General features: G+C 39.5%; 1 protein-coding gene across 4 annotated transcripts in view; it reads left to right on the top strand.

Moving 5' to 3' along the window:
• Window positions 1-23,514, top strand: part of LOC137293808 (pleckstrin homology domain-containing family H member 2-like) — a 181,320-nt gene that overhangs the window by 135,287 nt on the left and 22,519 nt on the right. For all 4 annotated transcript variants that reach the window (XM_067824557.1, XM_067824558.1, XM_067824560.1 and 1 more), the window contains 8 exons: window positions 10,733-10,816; window positions 14,954-15,088; window positions 16,608-17,405; window positions 19,365-19,431; window positions 19,835-19,917; window positions 20,563-20,749; window positions 21,988-22,127; window positions 22,773-22,970. In XM_067824557.1, the coding sequence (XP_067680658.1) occupies window positions 10,733-10,816; window positions 14,954-15,088; window positions 16,608-17,405; window positions 19,365-19,431; window positions 19,835-19,917; window positions 20,563-20,749; window positions 21,988-22,127; window positions 22,773-22,970 (1,692 nt within the window). The remainder of the gene's footprint in view (window positions 1-10,732; window positions 10,817-14,953; window positions 15,089-16,607; window positions 17,406-19,364; window positions 19,432-19,834; window positions 19,918-20,562; window positions 20,750-21,987; window positions 22,128-22,772; window positions 22,971-23,514) is intronic.

Here is a 23,514-nt window from a genome sequence, read left to right on the forward strand (position 1 = left end):
TTAATGAAACTGTGCAAGGACCTACATATTCAATATTTTAATTAAAGTATTGTATTAAGTGCTTCTTGTCGAGAAATTGACAGGTTTATGAGAAGGGTACAGACACATAGAAACCTGAACAAGAAAAGAGTTCAGACTACACATACAAATGGTCATTCCCCTGGGATACAAGGTACGTCTGTAATTATGTTATCAAATAAAGGCTGTCAAGTGGCAAGGAATGAACAACTTACTCCCAAGACAATTCCACTCCAACATGCGTTGTCCTATCAGACCCTTATATTCCAAGCTGTCCAGCCTCCTGATTCCCTCTTCTAACAGTCATTGGTATCTGTCTGCACGTAACTTCAAAGAGGCCCAACACCAGTAACGATCTCACCTCCACATATAGTTCTAGTTACCATCTTGTCAGCACTGATTGTGTTGTTGGCGCCAGATTCTTAATTACCCCCTGTCTTGCGGTGAGGAAACTTGTGTATCGGCTAAGACTACAGGAGCCAAGATCAACACTACCTGTAAACACAGGGGAGCACCACACACAGTATTGAAAATGGAACTCTCTGATCACTGGGCTTACAGAGGGAAGTGTAAGACCTTGTGAATAGAACACACGGTTAGCCTGGAGGAATTTCCAGCTTGTACTGGATAGTGGAGACTATCTTACATCATGTCTCTGATCTTAGATGATTGTAGTCCTCAGTTGTTGAGTGACTGTGTTAAAACTCAGACAGTGGTTTATGAAAGGATCATACAGTTTTCAGTCTAAGTAGGTCGCTGATGTGTGTCTCCTGAAGACTTATGTCTCTTTTGAAAGAGTAGAAATGGTGTGTCTCCTGTGGATGTTGGTATCTGTTGACAGAGCATGTGTCTCCTGTGAATTATAGACAGGATGTGTCGCCTGTGGATGTAGGTCTCTGTTGTAGACAGGGTGTGTCTCCTGTGGATGTAGGTCTTTGTTGTAGAAAGGGTGTGTCTCCTGTGGATGTAAATCTCTGTTTTAGAGAAGGTGTGTTGTTTAGCCAGTCAGAACATGCAACATGATGCATTGTTGAACAATTACCATTACATTGCTATGAGTCCAAACAAAAGTCCCCAACACCAATACAAGTTCATTTCATTATATTCATTGCAGTATGCAAAAGATTCACATTTTCCGTCAACAGATAATTTTGAAAAATGATAGGAAGGTGAATTTCCACATTTAAACTAAAAAATGTGTCTCTATGGAGACTCCTTAAAGCAAGTGCCCTGGGAAGGATGGAACCTGTATCCTTAAAAACAGACCAAAACAACATTGATTGGGGTGAGAACACCTGAGAACAAGTGGGCTGACACCATGTGTACAGATGAGTCAAGGTTTTGTGTCTGGTTTACAGATGGTGATGTAGTGACAAGGGGCTGCCAGGAAACACCAGGTATATGATAGGGGACAGTCAGTAATGTCATCAAGTGGGGTATTAATGATTTGATTACTGTGAATGGTCTTGCTAGCAATGATTTGATTACTGTGAATGGTCTTGCTAGCACCATGTTGTCATTGTTCTTTCACTAGAATTATCAGCTACAAATTTGAACTGTAAGCTGATGATACCAGACCACACTATCTTGCCAAGGTCATCATTGATCATGCAGACATTGGACAGGGTCAGTGAGTTCAGTGACATGTCCCCAAGACAGCATGTGTGAAATGTTCTCTGTGTCACGGACATCTGAACGTTCAGGGTAGATTTGGCCTTCAGCAACCCATGTTTTCCATAAAAGGCGACTATGCTTGTCATAAGAAGCAACTAACGCGATTGGGTGGCCAGGCTTGCGGACTTGGTTGACACGTCATCGGTTCCCAATTGCACAGATTGATGCTCATGCTGTTGATCACTGGATTGTCTGGTCCAGACTTGAATAGTTACAGATTGCCACTATAAGCTGGAATATTCCTTAGTAAAACTAAACTCACGCACTGACTCTGTCTGACAGCGAAAACAACATCCACCAACATGGCCCAGCAGTAAAATGCCCTTTTGGTAGAATGACTTCCAATAACGAGAGTTAATCAAGCAAATTTCATTAAGGTGTTGTACATGATGGACTCAAATATTTACCTTTTTGCCCTGAAGTTAATTTTACATACACTTCTTGTCATTCCACCTTCACTGTAATTTTCTATATATTCTGTTGGGAATTTACAAAGCAACGAAACAGATTGGCTGTGTGACCGGAGATCATGCTTTAGTCAATCTTACTAATGGGTATTATTACACCTGGTTGATTCTCCTTCAAGTGCCAGTAAGTGACAGGGCTTCCGAAACATGTTTCGACGCTGCTAAACGATTTTCACTCGCTTTAATAATCATTGACTTATCTTTGATCTATTCATTAAGACATAGACAAAGTAGCTTGTTAATTAGTAGTCTTTCTCTAAGATCGTCACTTACTTATCATTTTCAAACAATGTCTGTGGGTTCATCATGCCTCAACCAGTTTCTCAATACTTGAAACACATTAAATGCTAATTTCATAGACGCCAATAATGACAACGAAATCTATAACACCCTTGGAAGGAGCACTAATTTCATTCATAACATTAACTTTTTCATGTTCTTAATTTCAACATGGCCATTGGAAATTGACTATCCACTGAGCTCACATGACCTAAAAATTGTTAACAACAAGTAATGAAGCCTTTACACAAGGGCAGATAAGCAAGCACAGGTTTTCTCTTTGATCTTCATCCCGCTTTACAAGTTAAATTCCTTCAACAAAGAATTCAGGTTTTTTCAGGCTACATTCCAAGCATATGTTGTGGAATCTGTCCGAGGTGGAATTACCTCTGACAGAATGATTAGTGCTTTAGAAAATGTTAACCTTGCATTCTTATTGGTGCGCTGACATTGTCTAAACAGAACAGCATTATCAAAGATAAACTTGATTGATTCTGGGGGATGGGTGATAAAGAAAGTCGAAGGAAAGATAGTTTCAAAGAAACAATTAGAGTCAGCACTTGATGTTTATGTAAGAATGAATTAAGTCAAGTAAGTAAATTAGTTTGAACAAAGATAATCAGCAGGTGCCTTGACATGATGCTGAAGAGTATACTCCGGCTGGGCAGGGCAACCAGAGCCATGTTGGTTATAGGTGTAGTGGTTACATAGGTCATGGGTAGGGTAGTCACATGATATGTTGTGATATGATATGTTTTAGTGTAGTTGCACAACAAGGAACCTGGTGAATCTCGGACTCTGATCTCCCTGTCTCCAAAGCAGTATTGCTTGTGCTTCCTTATAAAACCCTCCTTCTCTCTCTCTTTCTCTCACTCACTCTCTTTCTCCCTCTATTTTTCTATTTTTTTCTCTCTATCTTTCCTGTCCCTCTCTCCCTCTCCCTCCTTCTCTATTTGTCTCTCTCTCAACCTCTCTCTATTTCTCTCACTCCCTCTGTCCGTCCCTCTCTCATATATTGTAAAGGCACTTTGCATCTTTTACGTCACCTTGCACACAATATCAACCCTTCCTTTGTCTAGCCTAGTTATCTGCTGCCATGGCACTGCTGTGTGTGATGTTAAAGAACCCTCACTCACTCATTCACTCATTACAGATTTTCATGACGGCAATAGTGATTAGGCCACTGGATCATATCCTGGTAATGGGTTATATGATGATCGCTTTGTATACGATATGTGCAGCACTGGATATCACAGCTGGGTGTCAGTTTCCCAACATTAGCTATAAGCTGGAAGTACTGGGCAGAACTTGTCATAACACTGGCAGGTCACTCTGACCTTTTCATGAGGAAAATCTGCCAAACTTTGGTTTAAGTACACCCTTGGGATATAGAAAGAGAAAACGCTTAATGGGTGTGTTTCTGTTGTTGCATGTAATGCATAAACTTTCAGGTTTCATGAACTCGGCTGGTATTCCAGGTCAGGATAGGTCCCAAGTGCCTCATGTCTGTCAGAGCTCACTACAATGGGGATGCTAAGCTCAGGGTCCAAGTCAACAAAGCGATCAGAGCACTTGGGTGATTATAATTCCAATTCTTCCAACTTATAGACTTATGTCTGTCAGAGCGCTTCAGTCACTTTGTGAAGAACTGAACTCTGGGTCTGTGCCATGGCTGACGTCATGTCATCTTACCCAGTAGTGTAGATGATGATCATCCTTTCAGCATCTGCTTCGCTTGTCCAGACTGGACATACCATATGTTACCATAGATAAGCTGATCTCATAAAAAAACTGATCCACTAACTAGACCTTTAAAATCAGTAGCAAAATGGATTTGTACATAAGCTGACCCGTAGTAAGTCCACGGAAGTGAAACCTTCAAATTCTGTGTCACTGTCTTCACCTGCTAGAATCTGCCACACTCCTTCATCTGTTCTAGCTTTGTAATAGTCCTGCAGATGTTCACTCCCAGTGACATCTTCTTCCTTTCTCGATTCAGTTGAAATGAAGTGCTCAAACAATTCAGACAATTAGAAACTGCTGAAGATGGTTGTGAGTTGTTCTCTGATTTCCTGAAGATGCATATGGATTTTGCTGCCGGTATGGCTGTGTGTGTTGTTAAACCTGCCGAGTCAGCAATATGACTGTGGATACAGTGATCAGCTTGTATAAACCTTCACAACCAATGCTATTTTATGTATTACACCAAGTGGTGTCAGTGAAATGTATGTATTTGTTTGAAGTTCTCAAGCAAGTTAGACAAAGAGAGTCTGTTTCCTGTAATTCAGTTGTTTCAATTTAGGAAACTGACGTCAGCAATCACAAAATCAGTGTGGAAGGCAACACCTCCTTCAGTTCTCTCTCATTCTAGTTATGGAAAACAACCATCAATAATCATGTTTGGACCAGACAGTTCCATGACTGATATCATGAGCAACTGGGAAGTGATAAAATGCAATCAGCAGGCTATGAATATGAAGTCTGACTACCATATACACTTTGATTTGTCTCAGTTTGCTCGTCACTCCAAAGACCTGGGTTCGATTGCCCTTATATATACAGTTTGTCATGCCCATTTCTGATGTCCCAGAAAAGTGGCATAAAACTAAACTCATTCACTCACTGTTGTGCCTCAAAGCAGATGTAGGCCAGGGCCTAGATTTTCTAAGCTCTCTTAGCACTAAGATGGTCAAAGTTAATGAAATGCATTTACGACTGTCTTAGTGCTAAGAGAGCTTTGAAAACCAGGGCCCTGTAGTCTACCCCAAAATACCCGCACAGTAATGCAGACATATTGCCGTGGTTTCAAAGTACATGTACATACTGATTTGCATTAAGACTGTATGATGGCCTGGAGAAGGTGAGGTGAATACCCAGAGGGCAAGTTGATTCTTGTGCCCATGACACCTTCCACTGCACATCAGTCTAAGCATCGGTACTAAAATTGATGTTGGAGTTCAATTATGGCAGTTAAGGTGTTGAGATGCTTTGATGGAATTGAACCCAAGGCACAGTTGCTTGCACTGATGAGCAAAATGGTCAATACAGACACATAACAGATCGACAGGATAATATGTGTGAAGGTGAAAAGGTCAAGGGTCATGGTCAGGTAACACCGAAAAGTGTACAGGACTGAGAGAAGGAATAATTAAGGAAAATGCATTTATTGAAGGACAGCTATAGGCAATTTATTGGTTGTTATTTCAGATTTTTCCTGTTAACAGCTAATTGTGCTGCTATATTAATGGAAGACTGCCCTGGGGCTATGCTGTGTATTGACATATGCTCCGTCAGCCATGGGTGTGATGGTGTCTATAGCTTGTCAATAGTGCTGTTGACATAATCGTCATAATTTCTATTCTTCTGATGAGGTATTGCTTGACTTGATCTGACTGTTTCCATTTCATTCTGATTGCTAATCAGTCGTTGGTATCGATTTGTTTGATTGTGTCTATTTCTAGCTAGCATGGACCAGGTACGATCACTTCGGTCATGAGATATCAACTGAATGCTGACAGCCAAGACTATATCTGTCTTTACATAATCAATATCAATTTCTGGAATTCACCCAAATTTATGACCTTACAAAAATCTCAGTAACATGTAATTCTTCAAGTGTGTGTTCACTCGTGACGTGAGCAATTAATTGTCAACAAATCAGTGTCAGCTATAGGTTTGACATGCTGGACAATGTGGCATATATATGATGTTCGGTGTGTTCATGTGTAGCGAATCAATAAGCCTGTCATACAGACCTGAAAATTACATGCTCAACAATCACATCTATGTCAGCAATACTTTGGCAAGTGTGTATTTCATTAGTTTCTGTCTGAAAATGTTGAGATCTTCTAGACTCTGTTGCATATTAAAAGACAAAATAACCAGAAACAAGTCTTCAAATATATTCCATTTACAGACTTGGTGTAAATATGTCAAATCACAATTATTAAATTTCAGCTTACCAGTTTAGCAGTTTGAACACATACACAGTAGGGGCAGTGAAGTAACCTTTACAATATGGATAGTGGATAGCCCAGTGGTTAAAGCATTGGATCATCATGCCAAGGATCTCGGTTTGATACCCCACATGCGTACAATGTGTGAAGCCCATTTCTGTTCCAACTGTGACATTACTGGAATATTGCTGAGAGTAATCAAAACTCATTCACTCACATATGCGGTAAATGTAATCCCCAACCACCTGCATCTTCAGCCATTATAGTCATCTAATGTGGAAGGATAAAAGATAGGGAGACTTTATCTGAGATAGGTAGACACACAAGACAGAATATGTCGTAGGGAAGTAGTCCCAGTACATGCTGCAGAACACATGAAAATACAGTTTAAAGTGTTTATGAAGCTAGTACCGCTTCAGACTGCAAGTATCTGCTTATAGAGCATATAAATTTCCTTTGGGACAAAGTTGAATGTTATGGTACTTAAGTGTTCTCATGTTTGTAGGCATTTCTTATAAGAAACCCCACCTCGACTATCATGTAGTAGTTAATGTTTGAGGGGCGGTGGGATAGCCTAGTGGTTAAAGCGTTCGCTCGTCACGCCAAAGACCCAGGTTCGATTCCCCACATGGGTACAATGTGTGAAGCCCATTTTCTGGTGTCCCATGCCGTGATATTGCTGGAATATTGCAAAAAGCGGCGTAAAACTAAACTCACTCACTCACTCAGTTAATGTTTGAGTGAGTGAGCTGGTTTTTATGCCAGTGCTCTTGCAATACGAAGCCGAAATGTGCTTGACACATCATTTCCAGGTGGGAATACAACCTGAACCTAAAGCTTGATCAAGCAAAAGCTTAACCTTATCTAAAGAGCCACTATAGGGTATGTTTACCACCCAGAAATGAAAAGAAAGAAAGGCTAACCCAAACCCTAACGTTTGGGGGCATGCATCCTATAGAGGGTATTTATAAATTGTTGTGACCTTGACATCACAGACTGGTGACATGACATATGTCAACTGACCTCTACAGACCGCTACTGCATGTGATCTGAAATCTATGCATGTTCTTAAAGTGTTTCGTGGAAATGAAAGTTCAGGATAGTAATATTTCAACTCAGGCAGGTCACACTGAACTTGATGTGTTTCTGATCATTGTAATTTGAAATGCAGGCTACAACTGAATTAGTTTTAATGATTCATGTAGCCATAGTTTGTTGGAGTCTCATAGGACTTGTGATGCATATTATTTGCATCCACTGTTGAACTGCAATATTTCACAAGTGGTAAAACTCCCCAGAAGTTGTTGTCCATTGGTATGCTCATTGTATTGGTATCAGGGGTCTGGTGAAATTATCTGGACAACATGTTATCTAGTGGAATACCCCATCGTAAGATTGCACCTGGTGTCTGGTAAAACTCTGTGAGCTAGTGAAATATGCATTCCAAAGAATTAGTTCACCGGTAAGTAAGAGAGTGTGTGAGTAAATGAGTGACCATGCATTCAGGATTGGTGAATTACATGTCATGTTGTCCCTGTTGTGTGCATCAGTGTTCATGACATGATTCTCTGTGTCTTCTGGTTCAGATCTGATTATTAACAAAGGTTATATCGCTGGGACATTGCATTGCTGAAGCCAGTGTACATCAAATGAACAAAGTTCGCATAGCTGTAAGTATGGCGTGCAGGACCAGAAAGATTGGGGCAAAGGTGTAATCACTACACTTTAGCTGTCATCAAAATCCTCTTTCAGCAGCATAAGACAGTGGCTTGACTGTAATGGAATCTGGACCAGACAATCCAGTGACTGATATTGTCACCAGCAATCTATAATGTAAACCCAGTCGCTGAGTCTCCCTGTCATATTCATTTAGTTAGCTCCCTCCTAAAACCCCAACAGTTTCCAAGGACCAATTCCGCATGTATAGGAGGAAACACGCCTCCAAGGTTTTGGTAGACAATGTAAAACCGGAGGGTGAGGGAAATCCTGAGGAGCAGGAAAAGTGTTTTCTCTATCATACATACCGTCAGTGATGGATGATTACAATGTAGATGATCATTTAATGAAGATACACAATAAATGAAGCATGCAAAAAATCAATTTAATTGACTACTTGTGAGTAGATAATTTAACCCCACTAGCTGTGTTGGCCTGGGTGGTCAATCGGTAGAGCATCTGCATACAAATCAGAGACTTGAGGTTTGAATCTCGCTGAGGAAAACATTTGTAATTTGTTCAACGATATTTTCTAACTGGTTTCAAACACTCATGTATCATTTGAAAGTTGATGTTCATATAAAGTTAGGAGAAGTAAAACCCGGGTAGCGGTCGTACCAGCAAAAAGTAACACCTGAACCTGGGAGGAGGTCTTTCTAGCAAAGTGTATAACCTGTCCCTCCAAAACAAAAACCTCAAATGCTGTTATTCTGGGAAAACAAGAGATGACTTAATATACAGTGAAAAGCACACATCAGGTTTATATAGAAAGGCCATTTCTGATGTCATGATATTGCTGGAATCTTGCTAAAAAGCACTCTTACATTGAGACAAACCTCAAGGACTCACTGCCACTGAAGCTGTTTAGAAAACATCAGTAAAGAATTCTGTAGCACAGAAGGTACAGAATACACTTGGTTGCCCCCAAGTGTTCCCTCCAAGTCTCGGGGTGTGGGAGCAGCCATCCAGATTGGAATGTTCCAAATAAACATTTACAAATTACACGGAATGAGGCAAGTGGGCCATGCATGGAGAGAAGGGAATTAGCGGAAGATGGCTCAAAAACAACATCCAGCGGGAAGAAAAAACATAGATTATCGGCATGTTGTTTCTCCGTGCATGTTTATGTGATGCTGATGAGCGTGATCACCTGCAGACAGCATTGCTGCTATGTATGTGGTGCTCTGGACGGATCATTCCTGGGATTTGGAGGAAATTACTTTTCTATTATATGATAAGACAAATACACAAGTTAGGATTATTTGTTGTTGAAGGGAAAGCGGTTTTGCTAAATAACATATGAGGAGGTACTTGTTTGCTTTGACGCATGGTAAGCTTTGGAAGATGAATCTGTCTTTCTTTATTGACAAATAGATGCCTGAATGGCGGTAGGTGCAAATTATGTAGTCATGGATATTTTGGCGAGAAATTGTTAATATTTGTTTCGTTTGAAATAAATATGATGGATTTGATGTGCTGTGAAAGTGCTTTCAGAAAAAAACATAATAGTGAAAAAGAATGTTTTGATGTGTAAACAGTTTCATATCATAATGACGCTCCATTAAAATATTTGTGTGTTGAATAAAAATGTCTTTGATGCTGACGTAGAGTGTTCCATTAAACACTTCGTCACTTTGATCAATACAAACGCAATAAATTCTAATATTATGCTTTTCACTGATTTGACTTTAAACAAATGAAACTGCAAGATGAGGAGAAAAAATAATCTACAACATTAAAAGGATTTGCATTCCTTTAAATTCACATTTAAAAGGAATACAATTTTCCACATATTTGATGTTAAACGCCCAAGATGGAAATGAAGTTTATGAATTATTTGTGATGTGAAAATACTTATTTTGATGGAGTTGTGATCAGTTGTAATAACGAAGTCAGTCAAGCATGGGATCTGGTGAATGATTATTAGTCAAGCACGACAGCATCTTTGATCAGTGTTTGTTCAAACGCTGTTTGTGACACGTTTGCCTTTCACATTTCTCTTGAAGATGGTGTAACTACTTAATCTATTAGATGAGTTTTTACCCGTGGCACTGAACTTCAGCTGCAGTTCATTTACAACACCGATGTTCCATGTTTGAAAGTGTAAGAATCGATTGAAAATTTAACAGACTTATTTTTATCAGTGGAGGAAAAAGTCACTTTCTCTAGTTGGAAAGCTTTGAGGCCAGAGCTCATTGGCTCAGAGCTTGTGTTTTAACGTTTGAAGAGTTGCTTTGACAAATAGTCATTAGGAACGTAATGCACGGAAATGTTGTATTTTGATTGCAATTCGTCAGTCAGTTTTGTACGTAGGGTCTTGACAAGCATGTAATTTTTTTCATTTGTGTTTCGTATTTCAGATTCCATCATAATGGAATAAAGAATACTCACTGTTTTGTTGCAAATGCTATTAATCACAATATTGCATCAAAAGTTGACTTTTTGTGTTTACATATTGAATAACATGAAGAAATTCATTTCAAGCAAATTGTAGGTATTTAAATTGAGCAAGTTCAATATTTTATTATCTCTGAAGATTTGTTTTTCCTTTCAATAAAGTGATGAGTTGTCAGCACACTCAGAGTAAAATATTGAATTTCATTTTGTCTTTTTGAATGTCAGACCCAGCTGAGACATCATGACGCCAGAATCGTAGAAGCCAAAGCTCTCAAGATCAAAGAGTGGGTCACAAACAAACTGCATGAGGTGAGACACTCAAACAACTTGTCATTTTTCACTGCAAATGACGTATGTCTGCCATTATCATGGCCATGATATTCCATTTTGTCATTATGCTGTAAGAATCTTTTAGACTTTCATAAAATGTCCACTTCACCCTAATTAGTCCTGTGGATAGTAGTTATGCAAGTATCATCTTGTAGACTTTCATAAGTAGTTCACTTCACCCTAATTAGTCCTGTGGATAGTAGTTATGCAAGTATCATCTTGTAGACTTTCATAAGTAGTTCACTTCACCCTAATTAGTCCTGTGGATAGTAGTTATGCAAGTATCATCTTGTAGACTTTCATAAGTAGTTCACTTCACCCTAATTAGTCCTGTGGATAGTAGTTATGCAAGTATCATCTTGTAGACTTTCATAAGTAGTTCACTTCACCCTAATTAGTCCTGTGGATAGTAGTTATGCAAGTATCATCTTGTAGACTTTCATAAGTAGTTCACTTCACCCTAATTAGTCATGTGGATAATAGTCACACAATTATCATCTTGTAGACTTTCAGAAGAAGTCCACTTCACCCTAATTAGTCCTGTGGGTAATAGTTTTCTTCAGCACAGGTTGACTAAATACATAATCTACTGGAAAGAAGTTAAGGACTTTGTTAATTTATAATACTCTAGTTAATTTATCATACCATGAAGAAATCAAATTGTTCCTAACTTCTTTTGAATAGTATGTAATGATACAATCTCTTTTGGACATTGGTGTCATATTGATAAGAGGCCTCCCATGGTAACGATTGTTTTAACAGTGCACAGGCATTTGATATATGATTTATAACCTGTACATTTCAACTCAAGGAATTGAAGTCCAAACTGCAGGATATCATGATAGGCTTATTGAGAAACAAGCTTCATGACTTATGTATTGCTTCTGAGGAAACCTAACCTGAGTCTGTGACTTTAGAACACATACAGCTGTATGGGAACATTAGCATGTATGTTTCGTCCAGAGGAACAATAGCATGCATATTTCATCCAGAGGGACAAGGGTGTCATGTATGTTTCATCCAGAGGGACAAGGGTGTCATGTATGTTTCGTCCAGAAGAACAATAGCATGCATATTTCATCCAGAGGGACAAGGGTGTCATGTATGTTTCGTCCAAAGGAACAATAGCATGCATATTTCATCCAGAGGGACAAGGGTGTCATGTATGTTTCATCCAGAGGGACAAGGGTGTCATGTATGTTTCATCCAGAGGGACAAGGGTGTCATGTATGTTTCGTCCAGAAGAACAATAGCATGCATATTTCATCCAGATTGACAAGGGTGTCATGTATGTTTCGTCCAGAGGGACAAGGGTGTCATGTATGTTTCATCCAGAGGGACAAGGGTGTCATGTATGTTTCATCCAGAGGGACAAGGGTGTCATGTATGTTTCATGTAGAGGGACAAGGGTGTCATGTATGTTTCATCCAGAGGGACAAGGGTGTCATGTATGTTTCGTCCAAAGGAACAATAGCATGCATATTTCATCCAGAGGGACAAGGGTGTCATGTATGTTTCATCCAGAGGGACAAGGGTGTCATGTATGTTTCGTCCAAAGGAACAATAGCATGCATATTTCATCCAGAGGGACAAGGGTGTCATGTATGTTTCATCCAGAGGGACAAGGGTGTCATGTATGTTTCATGTAGAGGGACAAGGCTGTCATGTATGTTTCGTCCAGAGGGACAAGGGTGTCATGTATGTTTCATCCAGAGGGACAAGGGTGTCATGTATGTTTCATCCAGAGGGACAAGGGTGTCATGTATGTTTCATCCAGAGGGACAAGGGTGTCATGTATGTTTCGTCCAGAGGGACAAGGGTGTCATGTATGTTTCGTCCAAAGGAACAATAGCATGCATATTTCATCCAGAGGGACAAGGGTGTCATGTATGTTTCGTCCAGAGGGACAAGGGTGTCATGTATGTTTCGTCCAGAGGGACAAGGGTGTCATGTATGTTTCGTCCAAAGGAACAATAGCATGCATATTTCATCCAGAGGGACAAGGGTGTCATGTATGTTTCATCCAGAGGGACAAGGGTGTCATGTATGTTTCGTCCAAAGGAACAATAGCATGCATATTTCATCCAGAGGGACAAGGGTGTCATGTATGTTTCATCCAGAGGGACAAGGGTGTCATGTATGTTTCGTCCAAAGGAACAATAGCATGCATATTTCATCCAGAGGGACAAGGGTGGCATGTATGTTTCATCCAGAGGAACAATAGCATGCATATTTCATCCAGAGGGACAAGGGTGTCATGCATGTTTCATCCAGAGGAACAATAGCATGCATATTTCATCCAGAGGGACAAGGGTGTCATGTATGTTTCATCCAGAGGGACAAGGGTGTCATGCATATTTCATCCAGAGGGACAAAGGTGTCATGTATGTTTCATCCAGAAGGACAAGGGTGTCATGTATGTTTCATCCAGAGGGACAAGGGTGTCATGTATGTTTCGTCCAGAGGGACAAGGGTGTCATGTATGTTTCGTCCAGAGGGACAAGGGTGTCATGTATGTTTCATCCAGAGGGACAAGGGTGTCATGCATATTTCGTCCAGAGGGACAAGGGTGTCATGCATATTTCATCCAGAGGGACAAGGGTGTCATGCATATTTCATCCAGAGGGACAAGGGTGTCATGTATGTTTCATCCAGAGGGACAAGGGTGTCATGTATGTTTCATGTAGAGGGACAAGGGTGTCATGCATATTTCATCCAGAGGGACAAGGGTGTCATGCATATTTCATCCAGAGGGACAAGGGTGTCATGTATGTTTCGTCCAGAGGGACAAGGGTGTCATGTATGTTTCATCCAGAGGGACAAGGGTGTCATGTATGTTTCATCCAGAGGGACAAGGGTGTCATGTATGTTTCATCCAGAGGGACAAGGGTGTCATGTATGTTTCATCCAGAGGGACAAGGGTGTCCTGTATGTTTCATGTAGAGGGACAAGGGTGTCATGTATGTTTCATGTAGAGGGACAAGGGTGTCATGTATGTTATTTACTGCATGTATCACAGTGACATATGATTGCATGTATATTTCATTTAGAAATACCCAAGAGGTGTTTATTGCAATATTTAAGTTGAAGTAATTTCTCAAAAGATATACTGCAGTAAGATTTGATCTTGAACATGTCTTAAAGTCCTGGTCTTTGATAAAGATGCATTTTCAACATCAAACCACCACCAGTCAGATACATGTCTGATGTAGAAATTGTTTCAATAAAACAATACAAATTAAGAAAGTTTACAACCTCATGTTATCTTGTGATCAAAGGACAAGACGTAAGACGTCTTTATTTTCTTTCTGGAGATGCCTAAATTTTAAATCATTTTGAAAGGCATTCGATATGTTGTTAAAACTATGCTGAAACTTTATGAATCAGATTCAGATTTGTACAGTGACATAGTTATGTTGGATTAATTTTTGCAACCATTTGGCAAAAACTTGCAAGTATTTTGACATTTATACAATTAGGAACCAATGTGCATATTGTTCAAATGCTTGTAGTACATTTGTGCAGTTTTTGGACACTGAACTTTTTATATGTGCCTGTTGAGTGGTGTGTGTCCACTGTGTGTGCATGTCTGTCTGTTGAATGTTGTGTGTTGTGTGCATCTTATGCCTTGTATGTGTACTGTGCGAGGTGTGGTGTCTGTCTTGTGTGATGTAGTGAGTATGTGGTGTATGTCTAGTGTGTAGCTTGTGTCTACTGTATAGTGTGTAACTAATGTGTTGTGTGTACCTTATGTGTTGGGTACCTAATATGTACGGGCAGTGTGGTAGCCAAGTAGTCAAAGCGTTTGCTCATCATGCTGAAGACCTGGGTTCAATTCCCCACATGGGTACAGTGTGTGAAGTCCATTTCTGGTATCACCCACCATGATATTGCTGGAATATTGCTAAAAGTGGTGAAAAACTACTCAATTACTCACTCACTCACTCACTCACTCACTCACTCACTCACTCACTCGTGTACAATATGTGTAGTGACTGCCTACTGTATAGTGTGTATGTTATGTGTGGTGTGTGCCTACTGTATACTGTGTACGTTATGTGTAGTGTGTGCCTACTGTATAGTGTGTGTACTTTATGTGTGTTGTCTACCCTGCAGCTTGAAGAACAGAACCTTGAGATCCAGCGTGAGAACGACATGCTACAGCAACAGGTGGAACTGCTACGTGATCGCCTCCAGTCTCTCCCTGCCCAGGCCGTCAAGGAGATATACAGACTCAGCCTTGAAATGCAGGTCGGTCTGTGTGTACACGGAGGCTGTGTTAGAACAAGGCAGCTGCAGTTGTACCTTGTAACGTGTTAGCTGAACGAATGGCAAGATATGGTCTGCTGACTTCATAAAGATAAGATAATATCTAATTTGTAAAGCTAGGATATGGTATCATTAGTATATCTAGGTTACGGTCTTATTAGGAAAGAGAGGATAAGATATCATTAGTAAAGCTAAGATATATCATTAGTAATGCTAAGATTTGGTATAGTTAGTAATTTGTAAAGCTAAAATTTGGTCTGATTAGTAAAGCTAAGATATAGTCTAATTGATAAAGCTAAGATTTTATCTAATTAGTATAGCTAAGATATCAAATAATTAAAGCTAAGATATGGGCCAAGATTTTTTAAGCTCTCTTAGCACTAAGATCATCTTAAGTTAATTTAACATATGGCAATTATGACTGTTTGAGCTTTGAAAATCTAGGCCAAGGTTTCTTTAAGTTGTGAAGCATTATCCATGAGGGAACTTTGTGTAGGTTGTGTACACATAGAATAGACTGACTTAATTTAGCCAAGATATTGTCTGAATACATTTTGGATATTGTCAGCATTCATAGTATAGTTAAGACATAATCTATTGACTTCGTATAGACAAGATATGATCTGATTACAACTTGGATACAGTCTACAATCTTACTATAGATAGCTAAGATGTATACCACTGATTAAGTATAGAAAAGGTATCATGTGCTGCCTTAGTACAGCAAAGATATGGTTTTCTAAGTATTTCTATGATGTAATCGACTGACTTAGTATTGATAAGATATAGTCTACTGACTTGGTATTGATATGTATTGATTTTTTACCTGATGTGTTATAAATTGATGTTACAGGTTTAAACAAAGAACCGCTCAGATATGGCCTACTGTCAAAGTAAATCAACATTATATAGAGCTCTCCTAGGGACTATTGCCCTACAGTAGCTGAGATACTGTCTTTGTAGAACCAAGCTTAAAGTTTTGTCATTTTTGGAAACTGGTATGAAATAATCTGAGCTGTATGATGATCATTACTTATAAACTCTGATGTATGGAATTAGCCATACTGACCCATTGTGAAACAGGATCTGTAAAGTTAATATCTTGCCTATCTGGATTAGTTCTTCGAAAAATGTTGCAATCTTTTTCTTGATCTATTTTTTTCTTAATTAAAAACTTACAATAATCCTGCATTAGTGGTTCCAAGATGTTATCATCTAGTTCTCCAAAAGCTTGTTCAGTGGTGCCAACATTGAAATTTGGAAAGTTCAAATGTTGAAGTGCCCTTGAAGACATCTCGAAAATGGTGGAAGCATTATTTGTAGTTAACTAGATGCAGTGAAGAGTCTTGTAATTATCAGGTTTAAATACCATTCGATCATGTTTTTTCGAGCAATGAAATTAAAGAACACAGTGACTTTGGGTTTACAGTGTATGGAATTATCCCTATTAGGTATTTGTGAAACAGGGTTGTACAGTTAACATCCTGTCTATCTGTTCCAGGAGGGATCCATCTCCAGGTCCACATCCAGAGGGTCAGAGCCGCCTGAAATTCCACAACGACCTCGCAGCTCAGTGCTGGAAGCCATGCATCGAGAGATGTCCAGCAAACAAAGTAGCTCTGAGGATGCGGAAGAACACATTTCTGAAGGAGAGAGTGAGGAGTCGATGGGAGATATGGACCATGAGCAGCTGTACCAGGAGGTGGATGCAAACCATGAAAGCATCTACGAACCAAAACGTTTAAATCCACCTCAGATCAAAATTGAGCGGAAAATTCTCCAGAGTGCCCATTTACTGGATTCTCTTGTCAGTTCCTGCAATGGGAGTGAGGAAATGCTGGAACGAGCTCGAGTGTCTATATCACAGATTCAGAAAGAGTTTAATGGACATGAAGTTGATGAGCAAGATCTCGTCATTGCTGAGGAAATCACTCCAATAAGTCTCACACCCAAAACTCCCATGACCCCTCTCACGCCATTTCTTCCCGATGCACCTCCAAGCACACCAACAAACTTCTTCAGCGTCAACTTTGATGCTTCAAACATTTCAGCAATAGCTACTCTACCCAGAGTGAGAAAAGAAAAGTTGCCGGGAGCATTAATTCATGCGGACAACACAGCACGGGAGTTTATTCCTCACAGGGAGCTGATCACAGGAGTGGATATTCAGGTCCACCATTTTGCCAACTCGGACCCAACAGACATAGGGGCAGCAGGAAGAAGATCAGTGACTATTACCAACAATGTGCCTAAACAAACAGAACAGACCTCGGGACCTCAGACCAAACCAGTTACCTCAGTGAGTCCTATTGACTTTAGTAACAGCATTAGCTATAGAGCTTTAGGCAGGGGAAGGGGAGTGCAGCATGTTGGAAAAGGCGGATGCCTTAACTTGTTTAAGAAATTATGGAAATAATTCAGGAAGCACTTTGCCTAAAGAATGTGTTGTATTTGTTGAATCTGGTTGCCTAGTCATATAAGGACATGCTCAGACTGCTGCAGACTAGGGACCAGTTTCACAAAGCAATCTTAGCAGTATGACTGTCATAAATCTATGTTAACATATGGAAGTTGCAATCACCTCAGCGCTACAATCTCTTGGAGAAACAGGACCTAGGTTCCCATCCTTTTACTGACACAATGTATGAAGCCCCTACAATGGTTTTCCTGGGATAGTGCTAAAAGTGGCTTAAAATTACTCTCACTCACATTTGTAAACAATCATGTGCCAACAGTGTGTGCATGAGAAGGGCACATGTCTGAGTAGTTTGCACATGCACTATCCTAGTAATGTATTTAGGTGAGGGACCCTGAAATGGTCTTTTTATTTGAGATCTTCAAAAACTCCTAAATTTAATCTGATGTTTTATTGTGGGTTTATGGACGTCGAGTTCTGTGATATGAGGAACACATTTCAGAGTATAGACTTTGGGAATAGTTATTCATGTGATGAAAGATATACTCTAAAACATCATGTTCTAATATTACTTAAGTTCACTTAAAAATTCCCCCATCTACTTTGTGAACCAGTAAATAGAGAGAGCTTGCTCAATGCCATAAGCTATGGTATACTGACACAGAGTAAAAGAGAAATAGAAAAAATTTGGATATAATTCCACAAAATCCAAAATTAATTGTGTCATTTTTAATCTCCTCAAAACTCTTCTATCACTTCAATCCTACTTTCTGTAATTTGTAGTTATCCGTAAAGGTTCGGGGTAGAATAGGCCTTCAGCAACCCATGCTTGCCACAAAAGGCGACTACGCTTGTTGTAAGAGACAGCTAGCAGGATCAGGTGGTAAGGCTCGCTGACACATGTGATCGGTTCCCAATTGCGCAGATCGATGCTCATGATGTTGATCACTGGATTGTCTGGTCCAGACTTGATTAGTTACAGACCGCTGTTATATAGCTGGAATATTGCTGAGTGCAGTCTAAACTCACTCACTCACATTGTAATTTGTAGTAGTGGAGAAGAGGTTTTGAGTATGCTGAGTGACTTTGGATACACTCATCACACTGTAAAACCTACTAGCACTATTTTATTAGCAGAACATATTTATGGAACCCCTGATGAAAATGTCAGGTTGTTTGATCAGATCAGTGTCATCGGAAAGACAGGACAAATGTTCCATTTATAATGTATTTTCACACCTTTTATCACAGTCTTTCTGTCAATGCAGTGGCATCATCAATGTTTCAAACAGATACAGTATTTCATCAAACTTTTGCACAGTTCCCATGATTTCTTATACCGATTGTTCATTATACTGGATACTGGTTCTGTTCAAGTGAAAATAGGAGCCAACAGCTAAATTCAATATACAGCATTCAGTGCAGGAACGACACTGAGAACCTCACCTGGCCATGAATCTCTAATGGTTAATAGCTTTCTGACCCTTGTATCAGTATGCAATTTGAAGGTAGACAGAGTTTCCTCCCTTGACACATCAGGGGAGATAATTTATTTTCTCAATGTAATGGGCCCAAGTTTACTTTCATAGTACCTAGACTACCATCTAGTCTCTGAAATGAACATGTTTTACAGAAACATAATTCCAAAATCATTTTTAATCAAAATTATTTCTTGATTTCCTGCCATGAAAGCAAACATGGACTTGGCCTTACACTGTTAGTCAAGTGGTCATTAGGTAAGACAGTGTGTATACATCTACATTTCACTTTTGTCACCATTTGTGTTTATGTACCAGTGGCCTTCCTACAGCACTAAACATGATTGTATCTACTGTTTAACAGGAGAAAAGAATCTATGCAGTAGCCAACAAGCGGACCAAAGGATGGAGGAAAGTGTCAGAGGTTAAAGGTCAGTATGATCGTTCTAACACAGCCAGTAGGGTGTAACTTTCCAAGGTTTCGTTTTGAAGAGGAAATGAAAATAGATATGAAGGGTTACATGTGGAAATCCAATTTTGTGTCACTAAAGCATTATTTAGTGTACCAAATGGGGTACTGAATAGCATCTAATAATTATGGTCTGTTGCTCAACTTAATGGCTATCATACATCCAAAATGGCTGCCGAGAATGGATGGCTCCTGGTTTGGTGGCCTCTTTTAAGATAGCCAGCTATGGTAAATATGTCAGCATGTTTTTAAGACATGGATTAGCGCTTGCAAAATCTGCCATGGTTTGGGCACTAACACTGAGCTATGATAGTCACCAAAATGGTGTCTGAATTGCATTAATCATTCCTTGTTTTCATCCCCAGAACCTTCCCCAATAATGGAGAACCATGCAGCCAACAACTTGTACAGGGACTTCACTGTGCCGGTGTATGCAACTCTCAAAGGTGTAAGTATGACATGGCTTTGGAGATCACATCCAGGTGTATGTTAAATTAGCCTTGATTACAGACAGCAGAATGACAAATTTAAGGAGCCTGATGACAGCTGCTTTTGTCATCATCACACCACAGGTTGTTCACAAAAGCACAAAACAACTGATACCTGCATCATTTTGGCTTTCCTCATACGTAGCCATCTGTAATTATCATGTGTATCATCTTCATTCTATTTTTATACGTCGCCTTGATCAGTGCAGCAAAATTTCTTTGTTTTGGTTTGCTGAAATCACTTGGAACATTTCATACATGTGAGAGTGGTTTGATTGGACAGCTTTCCTTAGTCTGGTGAATGTGATTCTGATACTATGGTAGTGAATGGTTATAGGCAATTCATCAAAGTGGAATGGCTTTATTATACACTGAACTGTGGATGTAAGTTGACAGACTGTGATGTAATTACAATTCTGTCCAGAGTGGTGTTAGACATACTTCAAACACACAAAGCAACATCCACTCAAGTCATGCAAGACAGGCCGCTGAGCAGTCTCATGTTAAAGGCTTCAGAAGAGAGAGTACAGGTCCACATAGTTTACTTCAGTCTGTAAAGTAAAGGCATAAACTTCCTGTTTGTAAACCTCTCCATTTTTTGGCAGAAAGCTGCTCAGATCCGCAGCACACCTTTCATGGAGGAGACTTCGTCTGATTCTTCGGAGAATGAGGAGGAGATTCCTGTTGCCGTGGTAGCACCTAGCCAGCCAGCTGCTGGTGTGAGCAGTATGGCCACCGACACAGTGCAAGTGAAGACACCCAGTGAACAGACAACTCCAAAACCTGTCAGAAGTAAGGGTGGTCACTCAACCTTTGGTGGTTTGAGTTTACCCAATCAGTACAAATTGTGAAGCATTTAATAAGTGGTTGATGCAAGATTGATGAGCGTTTCCATAGATTGCAGCCCGTTCCACAAAGCAAATGTCGTGCTAAGGTTGTCATGAGATTTTAGTGTGAATCATACCCATCTACTGCCTCTTAGCCAACTTGGGTATACTCTCCAGGGAGTTGAAAATGATATATAAGAACACACTGATTCACTGACTACAGTGATACTGGTGGGGTATATTGTGCATACACTAGTGTGAGGACATCAGAGATATGTTAACAATTATTATGTATATATGAGTTTAATTTTACACCACACCCCGTCATATTCCAACAGTATAGGTCTGTAAATTATCAAACAAGATAATCCAGTGATCAAGAGCATGGGCATTGATGTGCACAACTGGGAACCAGTGTGTCAACCAAGTCAGCAAGTCTGACGGCCTAATCCTGTTAGTTGCCTCCTACTGCAAGCATGGGTTACTGAAGATCAGTTCTAATTTGGATCTACATGGGTCTATTCTGTATGCAGATATTTACAATTATTACTCGCTCGTTGAAGTTACTGCAGTGTAATATTTTCACTTCAATATTACACTAGTGTAATACTGCTTGACGTATGACGTCAAAATGGTTCAAAGTTGTGACGTCACAATGCTAATGTTGATGTCGCGATTTTACTAGACCTTGCTTGACTTGAAAGCTGAGTGTCCTCACACTATAGGCGATTTTGCCGCAGTTTCAGTCAATTTATGTTGGCGAGTAATAAACAGAATACTAAACTCGCTTCCGTGAAATACCATTTTCATTAAACTCGTTAAAGATTTAGTATCAAACTCATTTTTCCTCGTTTGATACCAAATCATTAACTCGTTTAATAAAAATGGTATTACACGGAAGGTCGTTTAGTATCCTCTATATATGGCATTGTTAAATGGTTGTGACTAATACAGACCATACAGTAACAATATAAGGACATGCTTTATGGATGAACAACATCTTTATTTAGATGATGCAATGTTTTGATACAGATTCTTGTATTGTTGTCAAGCTGGTGTCCTGATATTACTCCCCAACTTCCATATAATACCACTTAAAGAAGACAGACCATTTCCTCCTCACAGTACATGTCTATAGGTAACAGATTTCTGTGGTATTGGTTGAAGACTTGTGTAATTGTATTATTGTGTTTACCTGTACAGGTGTGTCCTGCCACTCAGCAGCATCCGAGGTGTCATGTGACTATGCAGTTCCACCAGATGACTCATCTGGCAAGAGTGACTCTGACACGTCAGAACCAGAACAGAAACTGCTCAAATTTGCTGCAGACAGTCAAAAACATGTGAGGACTTGTTTTCTTGTAGAATCTCCTTGAAATAAACCTGAACAGAGATTGTGAGGATTAAAAATTTTCAACAAACTCTGTGAGATCTGTTGCTGTGTACAGGAGATGGAATGGTGGTTCAGTCCTCAGGGTCTCATCATAAAAGATGGTACTTGTTGTTGTCCTGCCTGGAGATTGGCAGTAGGGGATAAAACATGGACTGGTCAGTTCACACTTGGTGTACTACATCTCACGTGCACAAACAAATGCACACACTTGTAAACAAAGCTGAAACTTTTCAGAAATCTGATTATCACAAGAATTAACATATCCTTCATTTATCAGTGTTTGCGTTAACACAGAAACATGCATTTTTCATGCAAAAAAAATAATAAAATATTTTGTGAATGTTTTTTTGACACATAGATTCTGATCTACATAATTTTAAAAGGTACCTTAAAACTACAACATATAGACAAACAATATTTATAATTTTGTTTCTGCACATACTCATCTCAAACCTACCACGATCACTGATTTATTCTGAGTCATCAAAGCTTACCCAGTGCATTTTACCAAAGTAAAAGTGGGGAGTAAAATATTATTGTACTTATACATGTATAATAGAAATTTCCTTAGACTGATTCATAAGTCTGTTTTAAGGATACCCTTGAGAAGTGTGGCTACCTGTCTAAGCTGAGTGGCAAGGTGAAGACGTGGAAGCGGCGCTGGTTCACACTAAGGAATGGGGAGCTGTTCTACTACAAATCACAACATGATGTGCTCAGGAAACCGCAGGGCTCCATCAAATTGGACGAACAGACTCGCATCTCTAGATCTTCTGCAGAGCTCACTTTCGAAGTGTGTAACATGGAGAATCTTTTTTTTTAAAAGCAAAGCAAATGTACAGCAATATATATCAAGTCATTGACAGACATGACCCAAGAATAAATAACCTACCATTTAATAAGACCCAAAACATATAATGGGGATAGATTATCTTGTATCTGAATCCAGTTCTTGTTCTGACGCTTGAATAGCAGATTGATTGTGTGTAATAATGTTGAATATTTGTATGTCATTGTTGCCAGTTCTCATTGCTGATTGGTCGATTGAAACCAAGTGATATTACAGCGACTGATTGAAGAGAAAATAATGTCATCATTTGTTCATGACGTTACAGACTGATTACATAAAACTGATTACATTATTTTGGAGTACACTTTCTCAGTAAAGAACAGCTTCTAGTTCTTTTATTGGCTTGAGTCCATCCCATGATTCGAACCCACACACAAGCACCTAATCACCCGCACACAAAGTCAACTGCTTAACCTGCTTCTACTTAAATGGAAGACTAGGAATGGGTAGTCTAGACCACAGACTTTGTGTACCTTTCTAACTTGTG

The sequence above is a fragment of the Haliotis asinina genome, chromosome 8, assembly GCF_037392515.1.
Source record: "Haliotis asinina isolate JCU_RB_2024 chromosome 8, JCU_Hal_asi_v2, whole genome shotgun sequence".
Lineage (NCBI taxonomy): Eukaryota > Metazoa > Mollusca > Gastropoda > Lepetellida > Haliotidae > Haliotis > Haliotis asinina.